General features: G+C 43.0%; 1 protein-coding gene across 1 annotated transcript in view; it reads left to right on the top strand.

Annotated features, from left to right (window-relative positions):
* LOC139380729 (zinc finger MYM-type protein 2-like) overlaps positions 1 to 13964 on the top strand; it is a 29233-nt gene that overhangs the window by 2392 nt on the left and 12877 nt on the right. Inside the window, exons 2-14 of the mRNA XM_071123704.1 lie at positions 7934 to 8738; positions 8889 to 9177; positions 9269 to 9431; positions 9768 to 9980; positions 10987 to 11143; positions 11494 to 11603; positions 11827 to 11952; positions 12184 to 12334; positions 12591 to 12763; positions 12933 to 13098; positions 13180 to 13214; positions 13335 to 13467; positions 13586 to 13707. Coding sequence (XP_070979805.1) covers positions 7949 to 8738; positions 8889 to 9177; positions 9269 to 9431; positions 9768 to 9980; positions 10987 to 11143; positions 11494 to 11603; positions 11827 to 11952; positions 12184 to 12334; positions 12591 to 12763; positions 12933 to 13098; positions 13180 to 13214; positions 13335 to 13467; positions 13586 to 13707 — 2628 coding nt within the window. The 5' untranslated portion in view covers positions 7934 to 7948. The remainder of the gene's footprint in view (positions 1 to 7933; positions 8739 to 8888; positions 9178 to 9268; positions 9432 to 9767; positions 9981 to 10986; positions 11144 to 11493; positions 11604 to 11826; positions 11953 to 12183; positions 12335 to 12590; positions 12764 to 12932; positions 13099 to 13179; positions 13215 to 13334; positions 13468 to 13585; positions 13708 to 13964) is intronic.

Below are 13964 nucleotides of genomic sequence, written 5' to 3'. Positions count from 1 at the left end.
GGCCAATTGTGTGCCGCCCTATTGGCACTCCCGATCACAGTCGGTTGTGACACAGCCTGGGAACAGACAGCTGCCTACCGGAGAACAGTGGGTTAACTGCCTTGTTCAGGGTCAGAATTACATTTTGTCAGCTCTAACCACTAGGCTACCTGCCGCCCCAGTACAGTAGCCAGCTCCTCTCAAAAGCAGGGAATTGGACCTTAACTACTCCAAAGCTGGGTGGTTGGTCATTTATAGTCTTACAAAGTTATACATGCATGCATGCATACATTACCGGGCAAAAGTTTTATAACACCTACTCATTCAAGGGTTTTTATATTTTTACTAATTATTTTTTAGATTCTTTAAATAGCCACCCTTTGCCTTGACGACAGATTTTGCCAAGAGTATGCAAAGCTGTCATCAAGGCGAAGGGTGCCTATTTGAATAATCTCAAATATAAAATATATTTAGATTTAACACATTTTTTTGATTACTATATGATTCCACATGTGTTAATTCATCGTTTTGATGTCTTCACTATTATTACACAATGTAGAAAATAGTACAAATAAAGATAATCATAAGAAGCAAGATTCTATCCACTTCCTCATTCTCTGTCTTGATGTCACATAGAGATGTATTGAGGTAGCAACATTGTATCTGTCACATTATGGCGTCAATGAGCGCATGGGCAGCGCCATTGAGACAGATACAACGTTGTGATCTCTATATATCTGTGTGCGACAGAGCATGAGGAAGTGGGTAGAGTCTCATTTTATAATGACCAACCACCCAGTTTTGGAGTAGTTGGGTCTATTACCGTAAAACAGCTTCTGGCCAAAACCATTCTACAGGCTAGAGCTGGGCGATATGGATGACGAATCCATATCGATCAATTGCCTGAATGGATACGATAACTTTAAATAGAACGTTAAGTTTCTAACATTAATATGCACCAATTTAAAAAATATATTTATTTTTTAACCTAGTACTACTAGTTTGATGGGACTAGCCATCAATTGTCCCATTAACAATCACCCATATTAGCAAATGTATATCAAACTTCAAATTTCTCTAGTATAGGCTTAATTACATCAGATGCCTGATGGGGGAGATGTATTTGAAAATATAATAGAACGAGGAGTGGATACAGGGTGGTAGCTCACCTAGGGTTGCAAAGGGTCGGAAACTTTCTGGTAAATTTCCATGGGATGTTAAGCCTGGGAATTTTGCTTAAATTCATTTAAAAAAGTTAGCTTATAACAGTGAACCTTTTTTGAGGGATACACATAAGGCAATTCTAGGTCTTGTGGCATATTTTGGTTAAACTATCCCCAATTCAATGGAATTGCAACCCTCTGCATGCACAGTGCATTCTTCCATCACGTGTGCATTGCAGTCTTCCATCACATGTACAGCTGATAATCAACATCTTGCACACTAATGAGATGCTGTTGAGCCCACACTACTACACTGGCCGACCCAAGGACTACATACTTTCTGGTAAGTTTTGATTACAATACTGGGTGGGGTGAATATATGACACAGATTATTTTTTTTGTTAACTAATAAATAGTAGCCTACAACCTTTTTGGGATAGGGGGCAGCATTTTCACTTTAGGATGAATACCGTGCCCAGAGTGAACTGCCTCCTACTCTCTCCCAGATGCTAATATATGCATATTACTAGTAATATTGGATAGAAAACACTCTGAAGTTTCTAAAACTCTTTGAATGATGTCTGTGAGTATAACCAAACTCATATGGCAGGCAAAAACCTGAGAAAAAATCCAACCAGGAAGTGGGGAATCTGAGGTTTGTAGTTTTTCAGCTTGAAGATTTAGTGGGATATTAGTTATGTTTCACTTCCCAAGGCTTCCACTAGATGTCAACAGTATTTAGAACCTGTTTTGAGGATTCTACTCTAAAGGGGGGCTCATAAGGGCTCTTTGAGTGAGTGGTCTGGCAGAGTGCCACATCCTCGGTCTGGCGCCCTCACGTGAAAGCTAGCTACGTTTCACTTTATTTGTACAGACAAAGGAATTGTACCCCCCGGCAACAGCCAGTGAAAGTGCAGGGCGCCAAATTCAAAACAACAAAAATCTAAATTAAAATTCCTCAAGCATTTTACACCATTTTAAAGATAAAATTCTCGTTAATCCAGCCACAGTGTGATTTCAAAAAGGATTTACTGCCAGTGAAAGTGCAGGGCGCCAAATTCAAAACAACAAAAATTTATAATTTTAAAGATAAAATTATCCTTAACCTGTTGCGACGACCAAACCCGGATCCGGGATTCTATTTATAGACCTAAGCTCATTACCATAACGCAACGTTAACTATTCATGAAAATCGCAAATGAAATGAAATAAATATGCTATCTCTCAAGCTAAGCCTTTTGTTAACAACACTGTCATCTCAGATTTTCAAAATATGCTTTTCAACCATAGGAAAACAATCATTTGTGTAACAGTAGCTAGCTAGCGTAGCATTTAGCGTTAGCATTAGCGTTAGCATTTAGCAGGCAACTATCACAAAAACAAGTAAAGCCTTCAAATAAAATAACTTACCTTTGAAGAACTTCTGATGTTTTCAATGAGGAGACTCTCAGTTAGATAGCAGATGCTCAGTTTTTCCAAAAAGATTCTTTGTGTATTAGAAATAGCTCCGTTTTGTACATCACATTTGGCTACCAAAAAAAAAAAAAACGAAAATTCAGCCCTCAAAACGCAAACTTTTTTCCAAAGTAACTCCATAATATCGACTGAAACATGGCAAACGTGGTTTAGAATCAATCCTCAAGGTGTTTTTCCACATATCTCTTCAATGATATATCCTTCGTGGAAGCCTGGTTTCTCCTTGCTCTCAAATGGAAAAATAATTGCACCTGGCTTTACGCTCCAATTTCGACGCAGGGACACCAGGCGGACACTTGGAAAATGTAGTCTCTTATGGTCAATCTTCCAATGATATGCCTACAAATACGTCACAATGCTGCTAACACGTTGGGGGAACGACAGAAAGTGTAGGCTCATTCCTTGCGCAATCACAGCCATATAAGGAGACAATGGAAAACAGAGCTTCAGAAATTCTGCTCATTTCCTGGTTGACGCATCATCTTGGTTTTGCCTGTAGAATGAGTTCTGGGGCACTTACAGACAATATCTTTGCAGATTCTGAAACTTCAGAGTGTTTTCTTTCAAAAACTGTCAAGAATATGCATAGTCGAGCATCTTTTCGTGACAAAATATCGCGCTTAAAACGGGAACGTTTTTTATCCAAAAATGAAATAGCGCCCCTAGAGATCAAAGAGGTTAATCCAGCCAGTGTCTAATTTCAAAAATGCTTTACAACGAAAGCAACACAAACGATTGTTAGGTCACCACTAACTCACAGAAAAACACATCCATTTTTCCAGCCAAAGAGAGGAGTCACAAAAAGCACAAATTGAGATTAAATTAATCACTAACCTTTGATCTTCATCAATGACACTCATAGGACTTCATGTTACACAATACATGTATGTATTTTCTCTATGATAAAGTGCATATTTATATTTTTTTTAAATGTTCTGCCCAACGACCGATTCTAATAAGTTATGTTGTACTCAGACATGATTCAAACAGTTTTAGAAACTTCAGAGAAACATTAAACTTTTCTATCCAAATCTACTAATAATATGCATATCTTAGCGTCTGGGTCTGAGTAGCAGGCCATTTACTTTGGACACGCTTTTCATCCGGATGTGAAAATACTGCCCCCTGTCCCAAATAAGTTTTTTACATTTTTTATATATATATATTTTTATATAAATGTATGGATAGAAATACAAATATATTCACCCCACCCAGTATTGTAATCAAAACTTACTAGAAAGCATGTAGTCCTTGGCTCAGAGTGTAGTAGTGTGTGCTCAATAGCATCTATAGCATCTCATTAGTGTGCAAGATCTTGAGAATCAGCGGTACATGTGATGGAAGAATGCACTGTGCATGCAGAGGGTTGCAATTCCATTGAATTTGGGATAGTTTAACCAAAATATGCCACAAGACCTAGAATTGCTTTGTGTATCCCACCAAAAAAGGTTCACTGTTATAAGCTAACTTTTTGATTAATTTAAGCAAAATTCCCAGGCTTAACTTCCCATGGGAAATTTACCGGAAAGTTTCCGGCCCTTTGCAACCCTAGGTGTGACCACCATTTGCCTCAGGCAGTGCGGCACATCTCCTTCGCATAAAGTTGATTGTGTCCTGTCGAATGTTGTCCTAATCCTCTTCAATGGCTTTACGAAGTTGCTGGATGTACATGTCGATCAAGAGCATCCCAAACATGCTCAATGGGTGACATGTCTGGTGAACATGCAGGCCATGGAAGAACTGGGACATTTTCAGCTTCCAGGAATTGTATACAGATCCTTGCGACATGGTTGCTGTGCCATTATTATGCTAAAACATGAGGTGATGGAGGCAGATGAATTGCAGGACAATGGGCCTTAAGATCTCGTCATGGTATGTGCATTCAAATCGCCATCGATGAAATGCAGTTGTTTTTGTCTGTTGCTTATGCCGGCCCATACCATAACCCCACAGCTACCATAGGGCACTCTGTTCACAATGTTGACATCAGCAAACCGCTCGCTCATACTTCGCCATTAACAAGTGGTGTGCGGTTGTGACCATTTATTGTGACCATTTTTTTGTGACCATTTATTGTTCCCAGTACAAGGTGTGTAATGATCATGCTTCTTGATATGCCACACCTGTCAGGTGGATGGATTATCTTGGCAAAGGATAAATGCTCACCAACAGGGAGGTGAACAAATTAGTGTACAAAATTAAGGTAAGCTTTTGTGCATATGGAACTTGTCATGCACCGATATGACGTTTTTGGCCGATTCCGATATTTGTCTTGCAAAAAAACAATACCAATTTTTATTTTAAAGTTTTAGCGGCCTTTAAAGCATTCTAGTACAGTTAAATAGTTAACGCACATGGACACAGCAGTCTAAGCACTGCATCTCAGTGCAAGAGGTGTCACTACAGTCCCTGGTTTGAATCCAGGCTGTATCACATCCGGCCTTGATTGGGAGTCCCATAGGGTGGCGCACAATTGGCCCAGCGTCGTGCAGGGTAGGCCGTCATTGTAAATAAGATTTTGTTCTTAACTGACTTGCCTAGTTAAATAAAGGTTACACACCACACTGACCAAAACATTGTTTTGTTGGCATTTACGTATGTCCCCACTACCAGTAAAAACCTAATCAAAACCTATTTCTCTTACTTGCGCCGCTGTTTTGTTGTTCAGTCGTTTCATTCTCAACCAGAATTTCTATGGAACGCCGTTTGCGTCTTTGCGTGTCAAATAAGCTTGTTGACCAATCAGGACCTGAATATGACTGCATTTAACTCGTTCCTTAATTTTTACAGTTATTACACCATCACTCATATTTAATGTCACAACGATTCATTGATATGTATGCTCTATGATGCTGGTGAAGTTGTCTCTTGCACATATAGTGCTGGTGATAAAATAAAAAGCTAGCTAGCTCATGGATGCAAACAATGTTTTATCCCCAAAACATAGCAACACGACATCTGTTTCAGTAGCTATAGTTAGCTAGCTAACTGTGTAGCTAGGTGTCATCTAAAATAACCCTTTATAAGACAGTTCTTATTTGGTTATTGGTGCTTGGGCCCATCTGTAAAGCTAGCCACGATAGTGGACTTTGCGGTTAGCCTTCAAAATAAAAGCATGGCATAAATCTATTTGTATTCACTTGCATCACTGTCAATTACATACTTTTTACATTTTGAAGGAAAACTGCAAATTCCACTTGTACCTAGTCCCTATTGTGGCTAGCTTCACAACACATAACCCGGTCTGGTTGAACCTCACTAGCCAGATGAAGCTAGCTGGCTGCTTATAACGTTAGCTTTGTGCAACAGAGTTTAGTAGCTGGCTAGCTATTTACTTTCCTGAACTGAAGTTCAATTTCAATTGGCGGACAATAAGTGGCAACGTAGCTAATACTTACAAGGATTCCTAAATCATTGCTAAGAATAATGAAAATGACTGCAGTTTCTACTGGCCATTGTTTTCAGGCTGATCGGGACGGCAGGTTAGCCTAGTGGTTAGTGTTGGACTAGTAACCAGAAGTTCAAACCCCCGTGCTGACAAGGTACAAATCTGTTGTTCTGTCCCTGAACAGGCAGTTAACCCACTGTTCCTAGGCCGTCATTGAAAATAAGAATTTGTTCTTAACTGACTTGCCTAGTTAAATAAATGTCCAATTGTATTGGGGCTAGCTAGGTAGCTACCGAAGAAATTGTGGTCAAACAAATGACGCTTTATTACCAACGCGGTATTGTAAACACATCGTTCGTTCGGTGTTTGCAGATTTTTGTACAGCTTTGACATGGCTACTCTTATCTTTTTGGGGACGCAAAGAACCAAACTACATTCCATAGTATGTATGTCGTAAAGCTAATAGGTGTGACACTATTACTGTGTAACTCCGGTAGGGCAACATCTGATAAATAGCGCACTTGGTAGTGTGTACCGGTGCTCGACCAGTCGGCGAAAGCCAACATCACCCACGACAGAACGGTTGATTGTCAAGGGCAATCTTGGCTTTAATGGATTTCGCTGCTGATATTTTCTTACTCTTTCAAATGACTGCTCGACTTGTTGACTGCTCGATCCAAACAGCAGACATTGTGGGCTATGTTAGGAATGCTGTGTTGCACGTGTTTGTCATTTTTACGTGGCGTCATTACGTCATGTACCTACGTTATATAGGTATGCACGTCAGCTTTGACATTTGGTTTTGCACATCGGCGTTAAACTAGACATCAGCCTATACCGATGTTAGCATTTTTAGCTAATATCGTCCAATTCCGATATGTTCACCTATATATCGTGATTCCCTATATGGAACATTTCTGTAATCTTTTATTTCAGCTCATGAAACATGGGACCAACACTTTACATGTTGCATTTATATTGTTGTTCGATATATGTTGTCATAACAGTGGACTTTGGGGGGATGTCCATTGCGCTCATGAAAGGCTCTGCAAAATTGACCGTTTGTCTCTGTGGCAACTGCAATCCGTTGTCTACAATTGTGTTTGGTATAGTGGACTGGATTAAACATGGACCCAAACTGGAGAATGAGTGTAGCCAGGTTGTGCTGCATCTTGGCTTCCATTTGGTGTCTACTGACTAGTACTGAATGTTAGCCTGATGTCTACCTTCATAGAACAACCAACCCCCATGGCAGTCTCCTGATCACTACAGCAACCAAGGTGTTGCATCACTTGGCAACAGAGATGGTAGAGGTGGACAAAGGGTGAGGAGACAGACGGTTGAAACTGAGAGGATAGATGTGTGTGGCTGTTTGTATGAGGAGCTAGAGTTTTGAATGAGAGGAGAACCTGGATAGAAAGAGTAGAGGGAGACCAAAAGGGGTAGAAGGGACAAGAGAAGTGGGAAAGGATGAGAGCGAAAATATTCAGAGATTAGTATTCTTGCAGGACAGTGGCTCCCCTGGACAGTCAGTGGTATTGCGGGCATTTTTATGCTCCAGATTCAGCCATGCAACTAGATTCACATGTAATCCAATCAATGTCTCCTGAACACACATGTGCGTTCCAAGTACACCAAGGCATGCACAACATTTCAAATATGTTTTACAATTCCCAGGGAAGTCTCTGAGGAGCCACATCATTTGTTTGTCTGGAAAGAAACCACAGTCTCCTAACTGGGATTTAACTGAACTCATTAATGACTCTTTAGGGAATCAACCTGCTAGCTTAGACAGTGCTTGGCCGTATTCCTATTTCTTCACATACACACAGCTATACCTGGGATACCTGCACTTGACATGCTTTGCACTTAATATGCTTATGGTAAATTGTACCTAATAATCTGTGCTGTGTTTATGTGGGTGCAGGTGGTAGCAGTCTAAATGATGGATGGGGAATCAGAGGCCAAACCTCGAGTAGAGGAGGAGAGCACAGCCCCAGATAAGGAACCCATGGACACAGACACTACTCCCTCAGAGCAAACTACACCCCCCATGAGAACCCAGGCTCCTGTCACCAAGGCAATAGAGGAACCCTCCAGGGTTATAGAGAACGATGATGATGTGGTGCTGGTGGAAGAGGCCCCGTCTCCCTCTGCTACTCCCTCTTTCCAAGCTGCCTCCACACCCACAGACAGCACCGAGCCCCACCCCACTGAAACAGATACCACAGCAATGATCAACACGACAACAGCCACAGCCCCCGCCAAGATCCCCAGTCCACCCGCCACCTATTCTGCAGCACCTACAGAGCCCATCGTCATTGACGATGAGGAGGATCCCGGGCACAGAGGCTTTTCCTCACTTGCTACAGCCGGAGGCCCTTCTTCAGATAGCGAAGGCATACTGAGCAGCACAGAGCCCGATTCTGAGATAAAGATTGCCAGTGTCACAACGCTGGGGCCCTCTGTTGCCACGGCAGCTACAGCAGCCGAGCCAATGGCGGAAGGGGACATGAACCTGGTGATCACCAGTGTGACATCACTGCAGGGCGAGGTGGGCATGGTGGAGAATGGCTTGCAGATCAGCAGCACCTTCAGTCTGAATCCTGAGGCCCAGAGCTCCATCAGCACCAACAGGCTCCCGGCCACCTTCAACCCTGGCCGGGTTAGCAACATCTCCACCACTAGCCAGCCTGTACAGAACGGAGACACAGTGACCCACCAGACGCCTGGTAATAAACACTCACTCATGAATTTCACACGAATGTGCTGAATCATTCTGTGCTGGCTTATTTTTATTATTTTCACATTGCAGCCATGTTAAGTCATTTCTTCAGGTGTGCTAATGTTTGTTTTTTGTTCTTGTTTTCTTCCTGCCACAGATTCGTGGATCTCCCAGTCGGCCTCGTTCCCGCGAAACCAGAAACGGACGGGTGTGGACTCTACATCACCAGCCGTATCCCTGCCCAAACCATCTGGCCCCTCCCCCTCAGGCTCCCAGAACCCCCCTCGCACTGTCAAGGTGACCTGCGCCAATTGTAAGAAGCCTCTGAAGAAAGGCCAGACGGCTTACCAGCGGAAAGGGTCCACACACCTTTTCTGTTCCACCACCTGCCTCTCTTCCTTCTCACACAAACCTACCCCTAAGAAGAGCTGCACCATGTGCAAAAAGTAAGAAGGAAGTGTTGTTTTTTTGTGTATCTATATCTAATTTGCTACATTATTTCTAATGTGTGTGTGTGTGCATTACCCTGTCTTCCAGGGACATCACTACAATGAAGGGCACTATTGTGGCCCAGGTGGACTCCAGTGAATCGTTCCAGGAGTTCTGCAGTACAGGCTGTCTGGGAGCCTACGAGAATAAACAGAACCCACCCAAGTCCTCCCTTAAAACTAAGTGCACTGTCTGCAGCAAGCTCACTGAGGTTAGTCACAACCGTGGGTAGGGGTCGATTAGGGACTGAGCATATATGAGATGCGTTCCAATCACTCGCCCTCCAACATTGCTGCCGACGGCACAGTTTCTCATCCGCTGTGTCTGTCCAAGCCTTGAGCCTGGTGACCATGGTTACTGCATGGAAAACAGTTGGCATCAAAATTAAGCGTGGCTTCCATCTCACAATAGAGTATTTATAAACAACCCCAACAACACCAGCTAGAGTCTCTCACAGATCTTACTACTTCCAGAGTATTCATACACTGATTGATTCATAACAATATGTGGTCAAAATAATTATTTCTATTGGCATTCCTCATAACAGATCCGCCATGAGGTGAGTTTCAAGACTGTCACGCATAAGATCTGCAGTGATGCCTGTTTCAACCGTTACCGCATGGCCAACGGGCTCATTGTGAACTGCTGTGAGCAGTGTGGTGAATACCTGCCCAGCCGCGCCACCGCCAACCACTTCCTCATCATCGATGGCAAGCAGAAACGCTTCTGCTGCCAAAACTGTATCAGTGACTACAAGCAGGTAACAACCAGTCAGAACTGTATCAGGGACTACAAGCAGGTTACAACCATAAGGTATCAGGGACTACAAGCGGGTAACAACCAGTCAGAACTGTATCAGGGACTACAAGCAGGTAACAACCAGTCAGAACTGTATCAGGGACTACAAGCAGGTTACAACCATAAGGTATCAGGGACTACAAGCAGGTAACAACCCGTCAGAACTGTATCAGGGACTACAAGCAGGTTACAACCATAATGTATCAGGGACTACAAGCAGGTAACAACCAGTCAGAACTGTATCAGGGACTACAAGCAGGTAACAACCACTCAGAACTGTATCAGGGACTACAAGCAGGTAACAACCACTCAGAACTGTATCAGGGACTACAAGCAGGTAACAACCAGTCAGAACTGTATCAGGGACTACAAGCAGGTAACAACCAGTCAGAACTGTATCAGGGACTACAAGCAGGTAACAACCACTCAGAACTGTATCAAGGACTACAAGCAAGTAACAACCAGTCAGAACTGTATCAGGGACTACAAGCAGGTAACAACCACTCAGAACTGTATCAGGGACTACAAGCAGGTAACAACCACTCAGAACTGTATCAGGGACTACAAGCAGGTAACAACCAGTCAGAACTGTATCAGGGACTACAAGCAGGTAACAACCACTCAGAACTGTATCAGGGACTGCAAGCAGGTAACAACCAGTCAGAACTGTATCAGGGACTACAAGCAGGTAACAACCACTCAGAACTGTATCAAGGACTACAAGCAGGTAACAACCACTCAGAACTGTATCAGGGACTACAAGCAGGTAACAACCACTCAGAACTGTATCAGGGACTGCAAGCGGGTAAAAAGCCAGCTGTGTCATCTCTCCCTGACACTGGGCGATTGTAGATTTTTGCTATTTGTTTCTATTGGTCCATATCAGCTGTTAATTGTTAACAATAGTATCTACCTTAGGTGCTATTAATGTTATGGTTACAAATATTTGTGTTCCCTTATTCCTCCAGGCCAACTCTAAGATGACGATGTGTACTGGCTGTAGGGCCATGGTCCGGTCTAGTGAAGTAACTCACTGCATCGGGGCCAGCGGCTCAATGGAACCATACTGCTCCACAGCCTGCATGAACAAGACCAAGATCGCCAGCAGCGCTACCACTATCCTCCGTCAGTATTTGTCTATCCCTCACCATCAGAGCATCACTGTTCTCAATTTTAACTTCATTACTTGAATTTCAGTTCCTGGATTAAACCTCGTCTCACACATATTATAGCACTGCCACTCTCACTCTCCAGTGAGCCCACATCTTATGTCCTTTACACTAACTGTTGGTGTGGTTGCTTAAATGTGGTGGTTAGTTGTTTTATTTGTCTCTGTGTACATATGCATGGGTGTATGAGTGTAGTGCAGCAAGTACAATAAAAAAGGTGCTGGTGCTTACTTAAGTTGCATCATACCCTGTGTAGGAAGGTTATGTGGTAAGGGGTGTTCTGTGTTTTTATTTCTGCGGATTCAGAGCCCACGTGTCACTTCTGTAAGAAGACATCGTTACCTCAGTACCAGGCATCACTGCCTGAGGGGAAGGCCGTAAACTTTTGCAGCTCAATGTGTGTCACCAAGTTCCAGGTACGTATGAACTCCAATTCTGTCTTTATTATTGTAAATGTCACCTTCACCAGGACTAAAGATTTGAATAAGAATTCTAAAAGCCTACTTTAAAGTTAGGTTTCATGTTAGAAAGAGCATGTCTAGTGCAGTGCAATGAAACAATATGAGTCCCTGACTGTCTTGGGCCCTTATCTGGTTGTCTGCAGCTCAATTAAATGTTTTTCTCTCTTTCTTTCTTCAGAATGCAACCATTCATACAGTAACCAATGGACAAGCTCCCCTGTCTACAACGAACCACAACATCCAGCTCAAATGTAATTACTGTCGAGGAGCATTCAGCCTAAAGCCTGAAATCCTGGAGTGGGAGGTAAATTCACTTTATGGTCATGAACGTGGTTTATTTAACACAATTCTATTAGGTTTTTAGTTGTAGTCTTTTTTTGTTCTCAAAATTGAAGTTAATTGTACACCTTTCTGTTGGAAGTCTGAGTGTACATGCTCCACTTCTCCCTCTGTGTGCAGGATAAATAAAGTGGTCAAAATTAAATATGCAAGAGCATTCAACATTGTGTCGGTATCTATTCCCCCCCCCCCCCAGGATAGAGTGTACCAGTTCTGCAGTAAAATATGTTGTGAGGACTACAAGAAGCTGCACTGCATCGTCACGTTCTGCGAGTACTGCCAGGAGGAGAAGACACTCCACGAGACTGTCAAGTTCTCTGGAGTCAAGAGGCCCTTCTGCAGCGAAGGTTCGCCAAGGCTCTCACTCCTTCATCTGTGTACCTGTTAGCTAGTCGGTTTTGATTGTGAGAGAAACCTGATTGAACACTCTCGGGGTGGATAATACTTGTCCTCATCCCATATTTATTCATGGCCTTACCATGTTCTGCCACTAGATGGGGCACTTCACTCAGACCAAACATGAGTTGAGCCACAGTTTGTCTTGTCAGGTGAGCACTGACATCATGTAACCACCTAATAGTTGTTGTCCCTGTTTCCCCTCAGGTTGTAAGCTGCTGTTCAAGCAGGACTTTGCCAACCGGCTGGGTCTGAAGTGTGTCACCTGTAACTACTGCACTCAGCTGTGTAAGAGAGGAGTAACCAGGCAGCTGGCTGGTGTTTCCAGGGACTTCTGCAGTGAAACCTGCGCCAAGAAGTTCCATGAGTGGTACTACAAGGTCAGTGCACCTACCTAAATCAGTTTAGCTGTGAAAAATACTATTCCTGAGTTAGTCAATGATTACTTATTTTTATGTTGTCCTCAATTGTCTCCAGAGGGTGATTTTGATTTGATCAATCTCTTATATGAAGGGTGTTTTTGTGTGCGTTACCCTGTATGTCCTCCAGGCGGCGCGTTGTGACTGCTGTAAGGTGCAGGGGAACCTGACTGAGTCGGTACAGTGGAGAGCAGAGATGAAGCACTTCTGTGACCAGCAGTGTCTCCTCCGTTTCTACTGCCAGCAGAACGAACCCAACCTGGAAACGCAGAAGGGCCCAGAGAACACCAGACTTGGTACTAATTTGTGTGTGTTTAGTCTTTTAATACAAGTGATTCTTTGTGGTTGACTTATGGAACCCTGTTTTCTATTGACAGGATTTGGAATACAAACCGAGGCAACCAACATTGCGGTGAGAAAAAAACACTTCACGTTAAAACCCTATAATTGTTGCAGTACAGCTGACCGTAAGGTAAAGAATATCATTCTCCTTCTTTAACAAGTTTCCTCTCTTATCCTTTCTATCTGCTAGATGTTGAGTCAGCCGTACACCGGTGGAGGGATCCTAAAGGATGTAAAGAATAAAGCTGTACTCTGCAAGCCTCTCACTATGACCAAGGCCACCTACTGCAAACCACACATGCAGAGCAAGCTCCTACAGACGGGTACACAGCTCAATATTACTCTCTGAGAAGCTGTGGTTCAAACTGTTCAGCACATTATCTTCCACAAAGTAGTGTCATTGTCCTTGGTTTGACTTTTGACCAGTGTGTCTGTCTCCAGATGAGGATGACGGGGTGAAGAGGGAGTACATTCCCGTGCCCATCCCTGTACCCGTGTTCATCCCCGTCCCCATGAACCTCTACGCCCAGGTTACACCCATGCCCATCACACTACCCGTCCCGGTAAGAAACGCCCTGGGCTCCATGGAACCTATAGAATTGTCCCAAAGGTGCAAATTTGTTCATTTCAAGCAGAGGTGTGTCCGATGATTAGAACTCTATTGCTGTTCACATTCTGAAACTCTGATTGGTATTTTGTAAATATGAGGACAACTATGAATCACATTCTTGTTGTGAAAATAATAAGGTGGAGCGAATATTGACTCTCAATCTACTGTTACTAGTATTTGACACATGGACAGTCCCTAACCAACCAGTTG

This window comes from Oncorhynchus clarkii, chromosome 22, assembly GCF_045791955.1.
Source record: "Oncorhynchus clarkii lewisi isolate Uvic-CL-2024 chromosome 22, UVic_Ocla_1.0, whole genome shotgun sequence".
NCBI classification, from domain to species: domain Eukaryota; kingdom Metazoa; phylum Chordata; class Actinopteri; order Salmoniformes; family Salmonidae; genus Oncorhynchus; species Oncorhynchus clarkii.
The sequence above is the reverse complement of the archived record's forward strand: the minus strand, read 5'-3'. Positions and strand labels throughout refer to the sequence as shown.